The sequence below is a fragment of the Neoarius graeffei genome, chromosome 5, assembly GCF_027579695.1.
Source record: "Neoarius graeffei isolate fNeoGra1 chromosome 5, fNeoGra1.pri, whole genome shotgun sequence".
NCBI lineage: Eukaryota > Metazoa > Chordata > Actinopteri > Siluriformes > Ariidae > Neoarius > Neoarius graeffei.
Genome location: NC_083573.1, coordinates 33,831,922 through 33,847,049, shown reverse-complemented (window position 1 = coordinate 33,847,049; position 15,128 = coordinate 33,831,922). Strand labels below are relative to the sequence as shown.

The 15,128-nt window shown below is 49.7% G+C and overlaps 2 protein-coding genes across 5 annotated transcripts in view; both read right to left on the bottom strand.

Annotated features, from left to right (window-relative positions):
- The window catches only part of LOC132886660 (uncharacterized), a 252,235-nt gene that overhangs the window by 41,159 nt on the left and 195,948 nt on the right, over positions 1-15,128 (bottom strand). The gene's annotated exons all lie outside the window — the stretch shown is intronic.
- LOC132886657 (uncharacterized) overlaps positions 2,606-15,128 on the bottom strand; it is a 157,460-nt gene continuing 144,937 nt past the window's right edge. For 3 of the 4 annotated variants that reach the window (XM_060921591.1, XM_060921589.1, XM_060921590.1), the window contains 2 exons: positions 5,422-6,192; positions 2,606-5,123 (listed from right to left, as the gene is read on the bottom strand). In XM_060921591.1, coding sequence (XP_060777574.1) covers positions 4,329-5,123; positions 5,422-6,171 — 1,545 coding nt within the window. In that variant the 5' untranslated portion in view covers positions 6,172-6,192 and the 3' untranslated portion in view covers positions 2,606-4,328. Of the gene's footprint in view, positions 5,124-5,421; positions 6,193-6,949; positions 9,338-15,128 lie in introns of those variants that run through there. The other variant, XM_060921588.1, reaches the window with a different exon arrangement.

The window sequence follows — 15,128 nt, the reverse complement described above, 5'->3', positions numbered from 1 at the left end:
TGACACTTGAAGCTTGTGTGGGGGGTCTGAAAAAATGCTGCTGCACTGAACTGATACGCCATCATGTGCTGATGCTTGGTAGCAAGAGTTTTTATGATGTTCTTGAAATTGTGTGTGTCATGTACAACCCTTTTGAAAAGGTGATGTTTTTCCTTGAACCTCATGGTCCATAGGTGAACAAGAGGCCCAAAACACTTTGTGAGTTCTGGGTAGTGCTCAGCATAATGATGCTTGGGTCAGAGCTTAAAGTCTGGAAAGACCGCTTGAAGACCCTATCTGTGATCAATTATTTTAGTCTGCATGTACTGAATGGATTCTTCTGTGAAAGATGGAGACAACACCAGCTGCACAATGCCTTTGAGGTCCATCAATATGGCCCATGCTCCGCTCCGGACATCCACTCCGGAGATTACGAATCTCTCACGCCAGCACCAAAATGCTGTAATTGAGGAGGGGGGCACAGTGCTGCATACTGGGGTTGTGTAGTCATGAAGAGAGAAGCTCATCTCATCTCATTATCTCTAGCCGCTTTATCCTTCTACAGGGTCGCAGGCAAGCTGGAGCCTATCCCAGCTGACTACGGGCGAAAGGCGGGGTACACCCTGGACAAGTCGCCAGGTCATCACAGGGCTGACACATAGACACAGACAATCATTCACACTCACATTCACACCTACGGTCAATTTAGAGTCACCAGTTAACCTAACCTGCATGTCTTTGGACTGTGGGGGAAACTGGAGCACCCGGAGGAAACCCACGCAGACACGAGGAGAACATGCAAACTCCACACAGAAAGGCCCTTGCCGGCCCCGGGGCTCGAACCCAGGACCTTCTTGCTGTGAGGCGACAGCGCTAACCACTACACCACCGTGCCACCAGAGAGAAGCTGAAATCAACAATATTAAAGTAAAGGAGAAGCTGTCTTATGCAGAAGCCCTTAAAAGGGTAGATACTTTAAAGAAAGCTAATGGAGAAAATGTTAGAAAGGAAGTTACTTCAGCAATTGTATGGAAACAGAGGTAGGAAATGCTCAAAGAAAAAGAGAAAAAGACATGGGAGGTAAAAAGGGACCTGGTTCTTTATTGCAGGGGTAATAAATGCAACAGCTGAAGTTAAATCAAAAACAGAGAGAACTCAAATTATAACAAAAGTGGCAGTACAGCACTTGGGTATGGTGGGACTAAAATGGGAAGAAATGCGAGATGGGCTCAGTGTGCAGCCAAGTCAGGAAGGAAACAGTTTAGGATAGTCCTATTGATCATGCTACTCTTACAGTGGAATGCCAGAAGTTTTTTAGCTAATGGATAGGATTTTAAGGGATTCATTGAGAGCAGAAATGAGAAGCCAGTCGTCATTTGTACAGTGGGGCAAAAAAGTATTTAGTCAGCCACCAATTCTGCAAGTTCTCCCACTTAAAAAGATGAGAGAGGCCTGTAATTTTCATCATAGGTACACTTCAACTATGAGAGACAGAATGGGGGGAAAGAATCCAGGAAATCACATTGTAGGGTTTTTAATGAATTAATTGGTAAATTCCTCGGTAAAATAAGTATTTGGTCACCTACAAACAAGCAAGATTTCTGGCTCTCGCAGACCTGTAACAACTTCTTTAAGAGGCTCCTCTGTCCTCCACTCGTTACCTGGATTAATGGCACCTGTTTGAACTCGTTATCAGTATAAAAGACACCTGTCCACAACCTCAAACAGTCACACTCCAAACTCCACTATGGCCAAGACCAAAGAGCTGTCAAAGGACACCAGAAACAAAATTGTAGACCTGCACCAGGCTGGGAAGACTGAATCTGCAATAGGTAAGCAGCTTGGTGTGAAGAAATCAACTGTGGGAGCAATTATTAGAAAATGGAAGACATACAAGACCACTGATAATCTCCCTCGATCTGGGGCTCCACGCAAGATCTCACCCCGTGGGGTCAAAATGATCACAAGAACGGTGAGCAAAAATCCCAGAACCACACGGGGGGACCTAGTGAATGACCTGCAGAGAGCTGGGACCAAAGTAACAAATAAGCATGCACCGATACCGATACTGGCATCGGCATCAGCCCCGGTACTTCACTATTGCCACTTTTCCACTACAAACGCGGCTGAGTCGGGCTGAGCCGTGCCGTGCTGAGTCGGCCTGAGCGGGGCTGTTGGAGTTGCATTTCGACTACAACCGCGCTGAACCGTGCTGGCTGGAAGTGGGTGGACACATTGGGTGGAGTTAGCGAAAGTGGGTGGATGTCAGGTGATGTCGTTAAGCAGCGCAAACAGTGACATCAGTGAGCTTTTAAGCGGTAGTCTCACGACCCGAATAGTAAACAATAAACATGGAGTCGTTAGTGTTGCTGGTCTTGGTGCTGTGGCTTGTTGTCACCGACAACGCGGACAGATACTGGCAAGAGCGTATAGATGAGGCGAGGCGCATAAGGCTTCAGAAATTCTCGTAATAAGTAATTCTTCTTCTTCCGGGTTTGCGGTGTTTACAGATCCCAGCGTGCTTGCGGGGCGTGTGTGGGCATGTGAGGACACTCCTCCTCACCAGTCAGTGCACAGGAGAGTGTCTGCTCACGCCCCCAGCCTCACTCAGCTCGCTTTGGCTCGCTTCAGCCCCACTCCAAAACCGTGCGAGTTTTAGGGGCTAAGCAGGGCTGAAGCGAGCTGAGTCGTGCTGGTTTTTGGTAGTTGAAACGCGAGCCGTGTCGGGCTGAAGTGAGCTGAAGCGAGCTGAAGTGAGCTGAAAAAGGGTAGTGGAAAAGGGCCATAATATACTCATACTCGTACTTGTCAAACAGTTGCCGATACCATGAACCGATACCAGTGCCGATCCCATGCGCCGATACCAATGTTCCCCGCAGCGCTTTTTGTTCCATTCGAGAGAGAAAAAAAAACTGAAGCATTGTTGAGCTCAGGCTTGAGCATAATATGATAGGCTATACCATGCGCCGATAGTGTTCCGTGAAGCGCCTTTTGCCAGTGTCCGTTCGAGGAAAAAAAGCCTCTCCCAGGAAAAAAATTGTAAATCTCAAGCATTGAGCGTAGGCTAATTTCGTCAGAAGACAAAAAAAAATTGTTCGACAACAACCCATTTTTCCATGACGAAGATGTGTTTGTGTAGTCATGAAACAGTGCCGTCACAACATCTTTCCCCAACACTGTCATTTTAAACATCTCTCCACACTCCACTCCCTTTCGCTGCCATACGCAGATAGGCCTACGCCAAGATCCCCAACGTTGTCCTTTTTTAATGTTGGCTATTCGCCTAGGTAAGGGTTTTGTAGGACAGGCTACTCACTAACAAACAAATGAAAATCGGATTTTTGTATAGGTGAATCCAACCGGCAGAGTTTTTAAGTACGAGTCCAACCGGGAGAGTTTAAGAGTGAAGAGTGAGAGAGAGAGCTTTAAGAAATGGCTGATTGAGTTTTCCAACTTGTTTCAGTTGAGGGCAACGCTAAGACCAAGGAAATTGACGTCCCATCTACAGGTATGGAGCTCCACGAGCGTTTGGTTGTAACGGCTGAGTCTTCTTCTCTATACACTCGTTCATGACTAGTTGTCTCCCTCTGCTGGGTACTGAATGTCAGTGCGCAGAGTTGTAGTGGGTGGTTGCGAGCATTGCGGCGGCCCACGGGTGTTAGATTATAGATATGTAGGTAGCCTATATTTTAATAACATCAACAGTATCGGTATCGGTAGTACTCGGTATCGGCAAGTACTGAAATGATAGTACTCGTACTCGTATCGGTTTTCACAAATGTGGTATCGGTGCATCTCTAGTCAGTCCCACCAGGATTGCGCGATGTTTTTTCGTGAATTATGCGATCAAAATCACTGATTTTGCGGCGGCATTTTCTCATTTTATGCGAAGAATTATGCGCCCCTTTTTTGTTGTTTTATTTACTTTTAAACGACATCAAAAAGTGAATACAGGCTTAATAAGACTAAATCACGACAGACAGGTTGAGAAACACTGTTTCCTTTTTATTTTTTTTGCCAGAATCATTACTTTTCTACTGGAGTGTAAAACCGAACTTAACCCAGTACTGAGTGATGCTAGATAATTATTAGCTATCCAAAACAAAAAAGACAAATGATTGGCAGTCTCTCATATTCACAATACATAAGTGATTCCCATCCCATCTGGACAATGAGAAAGGTCTAATGCTTTCCATAAGTCAAGAAACAAGAACACATTTTCACATGATGGCGCTGCATTGTGGGTGATTGTGGGTGCATTGGCATTTTTGTGACTCCTCAACACACTGAAGACAACATGAACAGACAACCGAACAATAGCAAAACGAAAAACATAGTCCCATGGGCATTTACATGTCAATTTCATCATGTGGCTCTTCTGACTCAAAAAGACCACACTGAATTTTCTGGTTGTAGTAAAGGAAAACTAGAGCCTTCAGGTTGCTACATGATGTTGACCGCCTCCTGTTGGACAGAACAAGTTTGTATATGCTGTTGCTGCGCTCGGCATCGGCTGAATTTGACACAGCATTCATGTACATCAAAGCCAACTGGCTCATGCTTGGGAGCCTTTCTCGCAGGCCAAGCCAAAACACATCAAGGTCGACAGTTCCACTGTCAGCAACTTGTAGTGCTTCCGGACCAAACTTGTTGAGGTAGTTGCTGAGCTCCTCACTTGGCACTGAATCGAAGCCAGGGATGGCATTGTAGCTTTTTGGGCAAGTTGGCATGAAAGGAATGCATTTTGGTTGGAAGACCCTGACCTGTTTCAAAAACTCAATCCCAGGTTGTCCGTTGGACATGTATTTTGTAACCTTTTCTTCAGCTGCACCGAATGCTTCCTCAACCTGCCTGAGAATTTCTGACTTTTGCACCCCAGTCAAGGGAAACTGAGAGAAGTACTCAGCACAAACATCTTCATGGAGCGCTTTGTTTGCTGCTAGGTTCATCTGCAAGTCTTCAAGGTAATTAAACACCTTCGTTGTGACGGGGGTTCTGCTTTGGAAAACATCCAACAGTTGCAACATCACCTTGCACTTGTCTGAAATGATTCTCAACTGGATTTGTCGACACTGGACTTGGACAGGATCTTCGAATACTTCATGAAGTTTTTCCACTGACATTGGGGCACTACGACCACAAACCTGAAGGAGTAAAAGGAAAAAAGACAAAAGGATGTGATGAGATTAAACAAATAAAGCTAATGTAAATTTCACCTGTTTCATTACTATTATCTGAGTATTGGGAGCAGCAGGGCCTATGGAATTGATGGATAATGATTATTAATACTGGGACAATGAGACATAACACAAGCAGCCTAGCACATGGGTCCCAAACAATACGCCTCTATACATTTTTAATCACTTAGGTATTTTAGCTTTTTTCACAGCAGTGTTAATGTTACATGGCAAATTTACATGATGAATTTACTTTTGTGCCTACCTGCATTTCTGACTGAAGAAACTCTCGGTAGAAAGAGAAGTGTCTTGCGTGGTATTCTGCTGCACAGAACCAGGAGTTCCAACGGGTAGCACAGGGATTGGGTGCCATTGTTGCCTTGGAGCCTTCCATTTTGGCTGCCAAGTGGGACAGGTATCTTCTTTTTCGTCCTCCTGCCATGTAGAACATCTGACTAAAGTGCATCATGAATGCATTGAGTTCAGTGAAAGGCTTGCGGAAAGCACCTCCAATCAAATTCATGATGTGTGCCGTGCAGGTTATGTGAATGGACTGTGGAAACAAAGACTTCAAAGCTTCGCGATAAGCTTTCAGCATGTATGCTGCATTGTCTGTGTCAAACACGATGACATTTTCATTGGCGATGTCAAACTCCTGCAGTGTTTTTACCACAGACATGGACACAGTGGAATGGTTGCACACATCCAAAAAAATGGTGTTGGCCAGGTAAGATATAATTCTTCCAGATGGGTCTTTCTCCAGGGGCGCAAGCAAAATGTTGAGAACGCACCTTCCCTCAACATCAGGTGTCTCATCAAATATGACTGCGACATGTTTCCCAGATACCCTTTTCTTTAATTCAGACTTCTCCTTTGCATAAAGATCTCCCAGGTACTTTTCCTGCAGCTGGTGAGACCTTGGAATGCTCCCTCCATTTATTACTTTTTCTGACAGGAATAGTCTCACCAGGGGATGGTCCGTCTTTGATAGTGGAATATTGAGTGCGGTGCACATGCGGACCCAGTCTTCACAAGTCTGCAAAAATACCAAAATACAAAATTTGAGTGATTTTAGTCCACTTCACCACACAAATCACTGCTTCAACCATCTGCCATATATTCATTCGTTATTTTAAATTAACTTTGGTAAATGTAGTAGAATGCCTCTCAATCCTGAACAGGAAAACTTATTTCTTTAATTAATTCACTCATTCATTCAGCTCCAGACACACCATCGGTGCCTGCACAGGTATGTGTTGGAGCTGTGTCTGAGTGCCCGTGAATGAGGGGGAAACAGACAAATGAAGAGAACAACAGTCACTTGTAGGTGTTGTATGACGGACCATTTTTTAAAACCATGAATAGGACTGATGTTTTCTCTTGCCAATCTATTTTTATTTTTCTGACGGCTGGTCGCAGAGGTATGACTTCAAGTGCATTTTAGTCATGGCACTGAGTAGACCTAGGCTAAGTCGCTCCAGCCATCTAAGTTCCATCATGTATACAGCCACATGAAAATCTTGTGGATGTTACAGACATAAACAGCGGCGTTCATGCGCCATACTGTTGTGCGAATTTATGATCAGTCATGTTACATTTGTATGCCAAAACGCATGCAAACGTTCCATTTCAAGAGCTAGCATTACCTCGACTGACCCCAAACGAGCTCGCTAGCAACAGACCATCACACTTAGCGGACGCTTTTTAAACCCAAAGCGACTTCGACAATCGTTTACAAATAGTTATCAAAACCTCAATTCTAGACCTTATATGACAATAACATTGTGTCTTACCTGTACACGTTCAGCTGTTGCCACCGTTGTTCTGTTTTCTGATGATTCTGTCATTGTCATTTGTCTTTGCCTTCTGGACCGCCAACTCTCTTCAGCCTTCAGGTGCTTCTGGCCTAATAAGTGGTGTTCTATAGTTGACTTTCGGCGATGGTCTAGTACTTTTGTTACATGGGCTACAAAATAATTTTCCCCCACTGGCATGTAAAATTGAGGGATATTGCTTCGCTCGGTCACTTGCTGATATAAATGACGGCAGGTGCGACTTGTTAGTCGCCATGACTAACGATTGTTCCAATCCTTTCACGTGTGAGTGTGTGCGCATGCGTGAAAATGAAATGATCAGTGAAAATGGCTGCGCACGCGACCGATGATGTCAATTTTCCCCACAATGCCGCCAGTAGATTGTGTTATTTTGCGATAATTATGCGACATAGTAGGAAATATGCGGCCTCGCGGAAATATGCGGCATATGGCTGATTACGCGTGAATCCACGCGATCGCAGAATCGCGAAAAACTGGGGGGACTGTCTAGTAACAAAGTAACCATCAGTAACACACTACGCCACCAGGGGCTCAAATCCTGCAGTGCCAGACGTGTCCCCCTGCTTAAGCCAGTACATGTCCAGGCCCGTCTGAAGTTTGCTAGAGAGCATTTGGATGATCCAGAAGAGGATTGGGAGAATGTCATATGGTCAGATGAAACCAAAATAGAACTTTTTGGTAAAAACTCAACTTGTCGTGTTTGGAGGAGAAAGAATGCTGAGTTGCATCCAAAGAACACCATACCTACTGTGAAGCATGGGGGTGGAAAGATCATGCTTTGGGGCTGTTCTTCTGCAAAGGGACCAGGACGACTGATCCATGTAAAGGAAAGAATGAATGGGGCCATGTATCGTGAGATTTTGAGTGAAAACCTCCTTCCATCAGCAAGGGCATTGAAGATGAAACATAGCTGGGTCTTTCAACATGACAATGATCCCAAACATACTGCCCGGGCAACGAAGGAGTGGCTTCGTAAGAAGCATTTCAACAGGGGCGGATCTAGAAAAATATTTATGGGGTGGCAAGAGGGGGGCAGGAATTTTTGAGGGGTGGCAACGTATTACAGACGTATATACAGTATACTGAATTTAAAGGTCCCATGGCATGAAATTTTCACTTTCTGAGGTTTTTTAACGTTAAAATGAGTTCCTCTGACCTTCTTAAGTCACCCCAGTGGCTAGAAATTTCATAATGTGTAAACCAAACTATGCCCAACATTTGAGAATGGCGCGTCAAAACAGCGCGTTGATAAGCTCTTCTCTTGTCTACGTCAGCAAGGGAGATGATCCCCATGCCCACCCTCTGGATTCCCACCCACTGTATGGATTGCCCGCCCAACTCAAAAGTTGCTGTTTGTCCTATCAAGCCTACTGCGCATGCGCGAAGCCTACTGCGCATGCGCAGAACACATGACTACATTTTGTAGTGAGACCATAGAGGACACAACAACATGGAAATTGCGCTGTACATGGATGTGACAACACAGAAAGGAGTCTGTTTTTACTGCCGACGGGAGAGCCCCTGAAGATGCAGTGGCTTAATTTTATCTCATCTCTCATTATCTTTAGCCGCTTTATCCTTCTACAGGGTCGCAGGCAAGCTGGAGCCTATCCCAGCTGACTATGGGCGAAAGGCGGGGTACACCCTGGACAAGTCGCCAGGTCATCACAGGGCTGGCTTAATTTTATTTACTCCAATAATACGCCGTCGAGTCTACCTAAGACGGTGTATGTTTGTCGGAAGCATTTTCTTGATGAATGTTTCAACAACTTGGGACAGTACAGGGCAGGTTTTGCACATCAACTGTCACTGAAGCCTGGGTTTGTGCCAAGCATCCCTGCCGCATCAGCCACAAAGACCGAACAAGTAAGTGTATAACTGGTCGTTTTGCCGTGTTTTAAAATTGGTGCGTTAGCCTAGCAATGGCTACATTAGCTGTGCAGCTAACCGCTTCCTGCAGTTAGCCAGGTAATCTGCGCTACAAAACTAAAGAGCATGCAGCATGCTCTGTTAAACTGAGTTTAGTCTGGAAATTGACTGTAACTTATGAGCTTATGTTTGACTATTGCTCCGCAATGCATGTCTTCTGTTGGATAAGCGATATGTTGCTGTAGTTGCTGCTTCTATCCTCTTTGGTTATGGAGTGCGTGTTCAAGCCTAGGGTATTATACGTTCGTAAACAACCACTCCGAACACTCTCACTCTCTGTTCTCTGTGTCACGTTGAGTTTATGAAAAGAGTCCGAGGGAGAACGGGGTTTTGTCTTAGCAGCGTGGCTACAGGCGCTGATAGCAGCGAGTATGTGTGTGCAGCTTGGACTGTTGCTTGACCTGCCATTGCTACTGTTCACACACAGCTAGCATGGCCGCAGCTTGGTCAAGCCCCTCCCCCTCCCCCCATGGCCCACCCACACCCTCTACCCTTCCCCGCCTCCTGCTTCTCATTAGCAAAACGACGCACTGGGAAAAGCGCTGAAATGGGGCTTTCTCCCAGGAGGCTATATTTACATGCCGAGGGTTCATTTCGAGAAAGGCTGCGGATATAACATCCGGAAGCCTCCACGAGCCCGTTTAAAGCATCAACAAACCACCATGCCATGGGACCTTTAATCACAGTTATCACAGTTTGATGACAAATAGTATGTACACACTACAAAAGGGCACGGGCTGCCATTTACAAACTCATACAGACAAACTTAATCTCATGCTTTTATTGTTCACGAAGAACACACATTCTCAGATGAGGTCTATACCGTTTCTGGACAGTTTTATACTGTATATGCAAAAGAACAGGCATTAAAAAACAACAACAATAACAACACTGCTTCAAGTTCAGCATGATTTAAACCATTTACACCAGTGTCACATTTTGTTTTTTTTTTCTCACGCTTTGTAAAGGCTCACCAGTGAGCATAACATGAACTTGTCATGCCTACAGCAGCTGAATGCGGCGATTTCCATGTTGCTCAGCCAAACGCTTCACATTACATGTATAGTTAGCTAAATAACGCTCCCCAACCTGATTTTTATCCTCTTAAAATCAGCATCACAACTATGCTAGCACTGTTCATTCATTATAATTTCATTTCTTGATAGATAGTTGTGGCAGCGGGGGCGTGGTCAAGCACCGGTCTGTGACAGGAGGGCGGAGTTGGGGAAGGTAAGTGGCAGAATCGCTTCACCTGAGTGTGATTAATCTATGTTTTGTGTGTGTTCTCCCCAGTAAACCGGGCTATTTAAGGAGGGAGAGCGAGAGCAGAGGAGCTCTACAACCCGAGCACCGGAATGTGTGTGTGTGTGTGTGTCTGAGAGAGAAAACCGCTTCCGCTGAAAAGTGAGAATAAAACTGTTTTGCGAACTCAGTCTTTGTCCTGCCGTCCTCTGTGCTCCACCCACATCCAGCGAACATTTACAGTGGTGCCGAAACCCGGGATCGTGGAGCACCTGTCCTGCAGCCCCATGGAATCCTCCCCGTTCGCGGACTTGATCCACGCCCTCGCCACGGCTCAGCAGAGCCAGCACCAGGCACTCGTCACGCTCCGGAAGGAGCAGGAGCAGCGCTTCGAAGCCCTGGTGCTGGCTCAACAGGAAGACCGAGAGGCGTTCCGGCGCCTCCTCGCGTCGGCGGGGTCCACCAGCGCACCGGCCGCGGGCCCGTCTCCCATCACCTTGACTAAGATGGGCCCGCAGGACGACCCCGAGGCATTCATCGCGTTGTTCGAACAGGTCGCCGAAGCCTCGGGGTGGCCGGTGGAGCAGCGCGCGGCGCGCCTCCTCCCCCTCCTGACGGGAGAGGCGCAGTTAGCCGCACTACAGCTCCCCGCCGACCACCGGCTGGCCTACGCCGACCTTCGCCGGGCTGTCCTCCAGCGCGTGGGGCGCACGCCGGAGCAGCAGCGCCAGCGCTTCCGCGCGCTGCGAATGGAGGAAGTCGGCAGCCCATTCGCGTTCGGCCAGCAGCTCCGGGACGCCTGCTGGCGGTGGCTGAGGGCCGAAGATCGCGACGCCGAGGGGATCATCGACCAGGTGGCGCTGGAACAATTCATCGCCCGCCTACCCGCCGGAACCGCGGAGTGGGTCCAGTGCCACCGCCCGGCGTCGCTGGATCAGGCCGTAGGACTGGCGGAGGATCATCTGGCGGCTGTCCCGGCGGCAGGACAACGGCTGTCATCTTCTCTCTCCTCTTCTCTCTCTCTCTCTCTTCCCCCTCCTCCCGTGTCCCGTCCTCGCCCCATTCCCCCACCACGGAGGCGGGGGCCGGCTCCACCCCAGCCGGCCCACCGCACCCGTGGTGCCCTCCCGTTTCTCCCTTCTGTGTCTGTCTCTCCCCCCCCCCAGGTGAGTGACCCTCAAACCACAGCTGCAGAGGGGAGGCCCGGGCCGGTTTGCTGGCGCTGCGGGGAACCGGGCCACCTGCAGCAACAGTGTGTCGCGATGGAGGTGGGGGCGGTGGTGCGGATCCCCGACGCGCCAGAGGCTGCCCTCGATCAGGCCGGAGCATATCGCATACCGGTAAGTGTACAAGGGGCGACATATCAGGCGTTGGTGGATTCGGGTTGCAACCAGACCTCGATCCGCCAAAGCCTGGTGCAAGACGAGGCATTGGGGGGAGCACAAGGGGTGAAGGTGTTGTGTGTGCACGGGGATGTTCACTGCTACCCGTTGGTGTCGGTCCACATATATTTCAGAGGGGACAAATCCATAGTAAAGGCGGCGGTTAATCCTCGCCTTACCCACTCTTTGATCTTGGGGACTGATTGGCCGGGATTCCGGGGGTTGATGGCACACCTAGTAAAGAGTGGGTCCTGCCGGTTAGCGGGTGGGGGTCCCGGTGTCGTTTTGGCTGGAGCTGCGGTCGCAGAGCCGTCTACGTCATCTCCGCGACAGAGTGAGGAGCCCCCGGCCCCTCCTCTTTCTATTGGGGAATCCCTCGCGGATTTCCCACTGGAACAATCGCGAGACGAAACTCTGCGACACGCGTTTGACCAAGTGAGAGTAATCGATGGTCAAACGCTCCAGCCGAACGCCACCCCGACCTTCCCCTATTTTTCCATTTTAAAGGATAGGTTGTACCGAGTGACGCAGGACACTCAGACGAAGGAGCGTGTCACCCAGTTGTTAATTCCAAGGAGCCGCCGGGAATTGGTATTCCAGGCGGCTCACTTTAATCCCATGGCGGGACACCTCGGGCAGGATAAAACACTCGCCCGGATAATGGCCCGGTTCTATTGGCCGGGGATTCGCGGCGACGTCCGTAAGTGGTGTACGGCGTGCCGCGAATGCCAGTTAGTTAATCCCGCGGCCATTCCAAAAGCGCCTTTGCGCCCCCTACCATTAATCGAGACCCCGTTTGAAAGAATTGGGATGGATCTCGTCGGGCCATTAGATCGGTCAACACGAGGGTACCGCTTTATATTGGTTCTGGTGGACTATGCAACGCGATACCCGGAAGCGGTGCCTCTTCGCAATATCTCCGCACGTAGTATTGCAGAGGCCCTCTTCCACGTCATCTCCCGGGTCGGAATCCCGAAAGAGATTCTGACTGATCAAGGCACCTCGTTTATGTCACGAACACTGGCCGAACTGTATGGGCTACTGGGTATTAAGCCGATCCGCACCAGCGTGTATCACCCACAGACGGACGGTTTAGTCGAACGGTTCAACCGCACCCTCAAGAATATTATCAAAAAATTCGTAAGTGAGGACGCACGTAACTGGGATAAGTGGCTCGAACCCTTGTTGTTTGCAGTGCGAGAGGTCCCCCAAGCCTCCACGGGGTTCTCCCCGTTTGAATTATTATATGGGCGTAAGCCGCGCGGCATCTTAGATGTACTGCGGGAAAATTGGGAGGAGGGACCTTCGCAGAGCAAAAATGAAATTCAATACGTTATGGATCTGCGCGCAAAACTCCACACACTCACCCACTTAACTCAGGAGAATTTGCGGCGGGCCCAGGAACGGCAAACCCGCCTGTACAACAAGGGCACGCGCCTTAGAGAGTTCACTCCGGGAGATAAGGTACTCGTCCTGCTGCCCACGTCGAGCTCCAAATTAATCGCCAAGTGGCAAGGGCCCTTCGAGGTCACACGGCGAGTCGGGGACGTCGACTATGAGGTTAGGCGAACGGACAGGGAGGGGGCGCTACAGATCTACCACCTCAATCTGCTGAAGCTCTGGAACGAGGAGGTCCCCGTGGCGTTGGTGTCGGTAGTTCCGGAGAAGGCGGAGCTGGGGCCGGAGGTCCAAAAAAGGTCATTGGCATCTCGCACCTCTCCGGTCCCCTGTGGAGACCACCTCTCCCCGACCCAACTCACGGAGGTCGCCCAGTTGCAGGCCGAGTTTTCGGATGTGTTCTCGCCCCTGCCCGGTCGCACCAATCTCATAGAACACCACATAGAGACGCCCCCGGGGGTGGTAGTGCGTAGCCGTCCTTATAGATTACCCGAACACAAAAAAAAGGTGGTTCGGGAAGAACTTCAGGCCATGCTCGAAATGGGCATTGTCGAGGAGTCCCACAGCGACTGGAGCAGCCCGGTGGTCTTGGTTCCCAAGGCCGACGGCTCGGTCCGGTTCTGTGTGGACTATAGAAAAGTCAACGCGGTGTCTAAATTTGACGCGTACCCAATGCCTCGTATTGATGAGCTGCTCGATCGACTAGGCACGGCTCGCTTTTACTCGACACTGGATTTGACGAAGGGATATTGGCAGATCCCCTTGACTCCATTATCCCGGGGAAAAACGGCCTTTTCCACACCGTTCGGCTTACACCAGTTCGTCACACTTCCATTTGGGCTGTTTGGGGCGCCCGCTACGTTTCAGCGGCTGATGGACCGGGTCCTCCGGCCCCACGCCACCTATGCGGCCGCTTACTTGGATGACATCATCATTTATAGTAATGACTGGCAGCGGCACCTGCAACACCTGAGGGCCGTCCTTAGGTCGCTGAGGCGGGCGGGGCTCACTGCCAACCCGAAGAAGTGTGCGATTGGGCGGGTGGAAGTACGGTATCTGGGCTTCCACTTGGGTAACGGGCAGGTGCGTCCCCAAATTAATAAGACCGCAGCAATTGCGGCCTGCCCGAGGCCCAAGACCAAAAAGGGGGTGAGACAGTTCCTGGGGCTGGCTGGCTATTATCGTAGGTTTATACCTAATTATTCGGACGTCACCAGCCCGCTGACTGACCTCACTAAAAAGGGGGCGCCAGATCCGGTCCAGTGGACGGAGCAGTGCCAGCGGGCTTTCTCTGAGGTAAAGGCTGCACTGTGTGGGGGGCCACTGTTACACTCCCCTGACTTCTCTCTCCCTTTTTTGTTACAGACGGATGCGTCGGACAGAGGGCTGGGGGCCGTTTTGTCCCAGCAGGTGGGGGGAGAGGATCGCCCAGTGTTATACATCAGCCGGAAGCTGTCGGTGCGTGAGGGGCGCTACAGCACTATCGAAAAAGAGTGTCTGGCGATCAAGTGGGCGGTCCTCGCCCTCCGTTACTACCTGCTGGGGCGCTCTTTCACCCTCTGTTCGGACCACGCGCCCCTCCAGTGGCTCCACCGCATGAAGGATGCCAACGCGCGGATCACCCGTTGGTATCTAGCGCTCCAACCTTTCAACTTCAAGGTGGTCCACAGGCCGGGGGCGCAGATGGTCGTTGCGGACTTCCTCTCCCGTCAAGGGGGGGGGGAGTCGGCTGCGGGCCGGACGGGCGCCCGGCCTGAGTCGGGCGGTGGGGGTATGTGGCAGCGGGGGCGTGGTCAAGCACCGGTCTGTGACAGGAGGGCGGAGTTGGGGAAGGTAAGTGGCAGAATCGCTTCACCTGAGTGTGATTAATCTATGTTTTGTGTGTGTTCTCCCCAGTAAACCGGGCTATTTAAGGAGGGAGAGCGAGAGCAGAGGAGCTCTACAACCCGAGCACCGGAATGTGTGTGTGTGTGTGTGTCTGAGAGAGAAAACCGCTTCCGCTGAAAAGTGAGAATAAAACTGTTTTGCGAACTCAGTCTTTGTCCTGCCGTCCTCTGTGCTCCACCCACATCCAGCGAACATTTACAATAGTTAATCAGCTTTTACCTCTTTCCTCCTGTGTCTCCTTTCCTCGCGACTCCTGGCTCCCTCGCTTCGCGCCTCTCAATTTTCCAAAACAACCAATC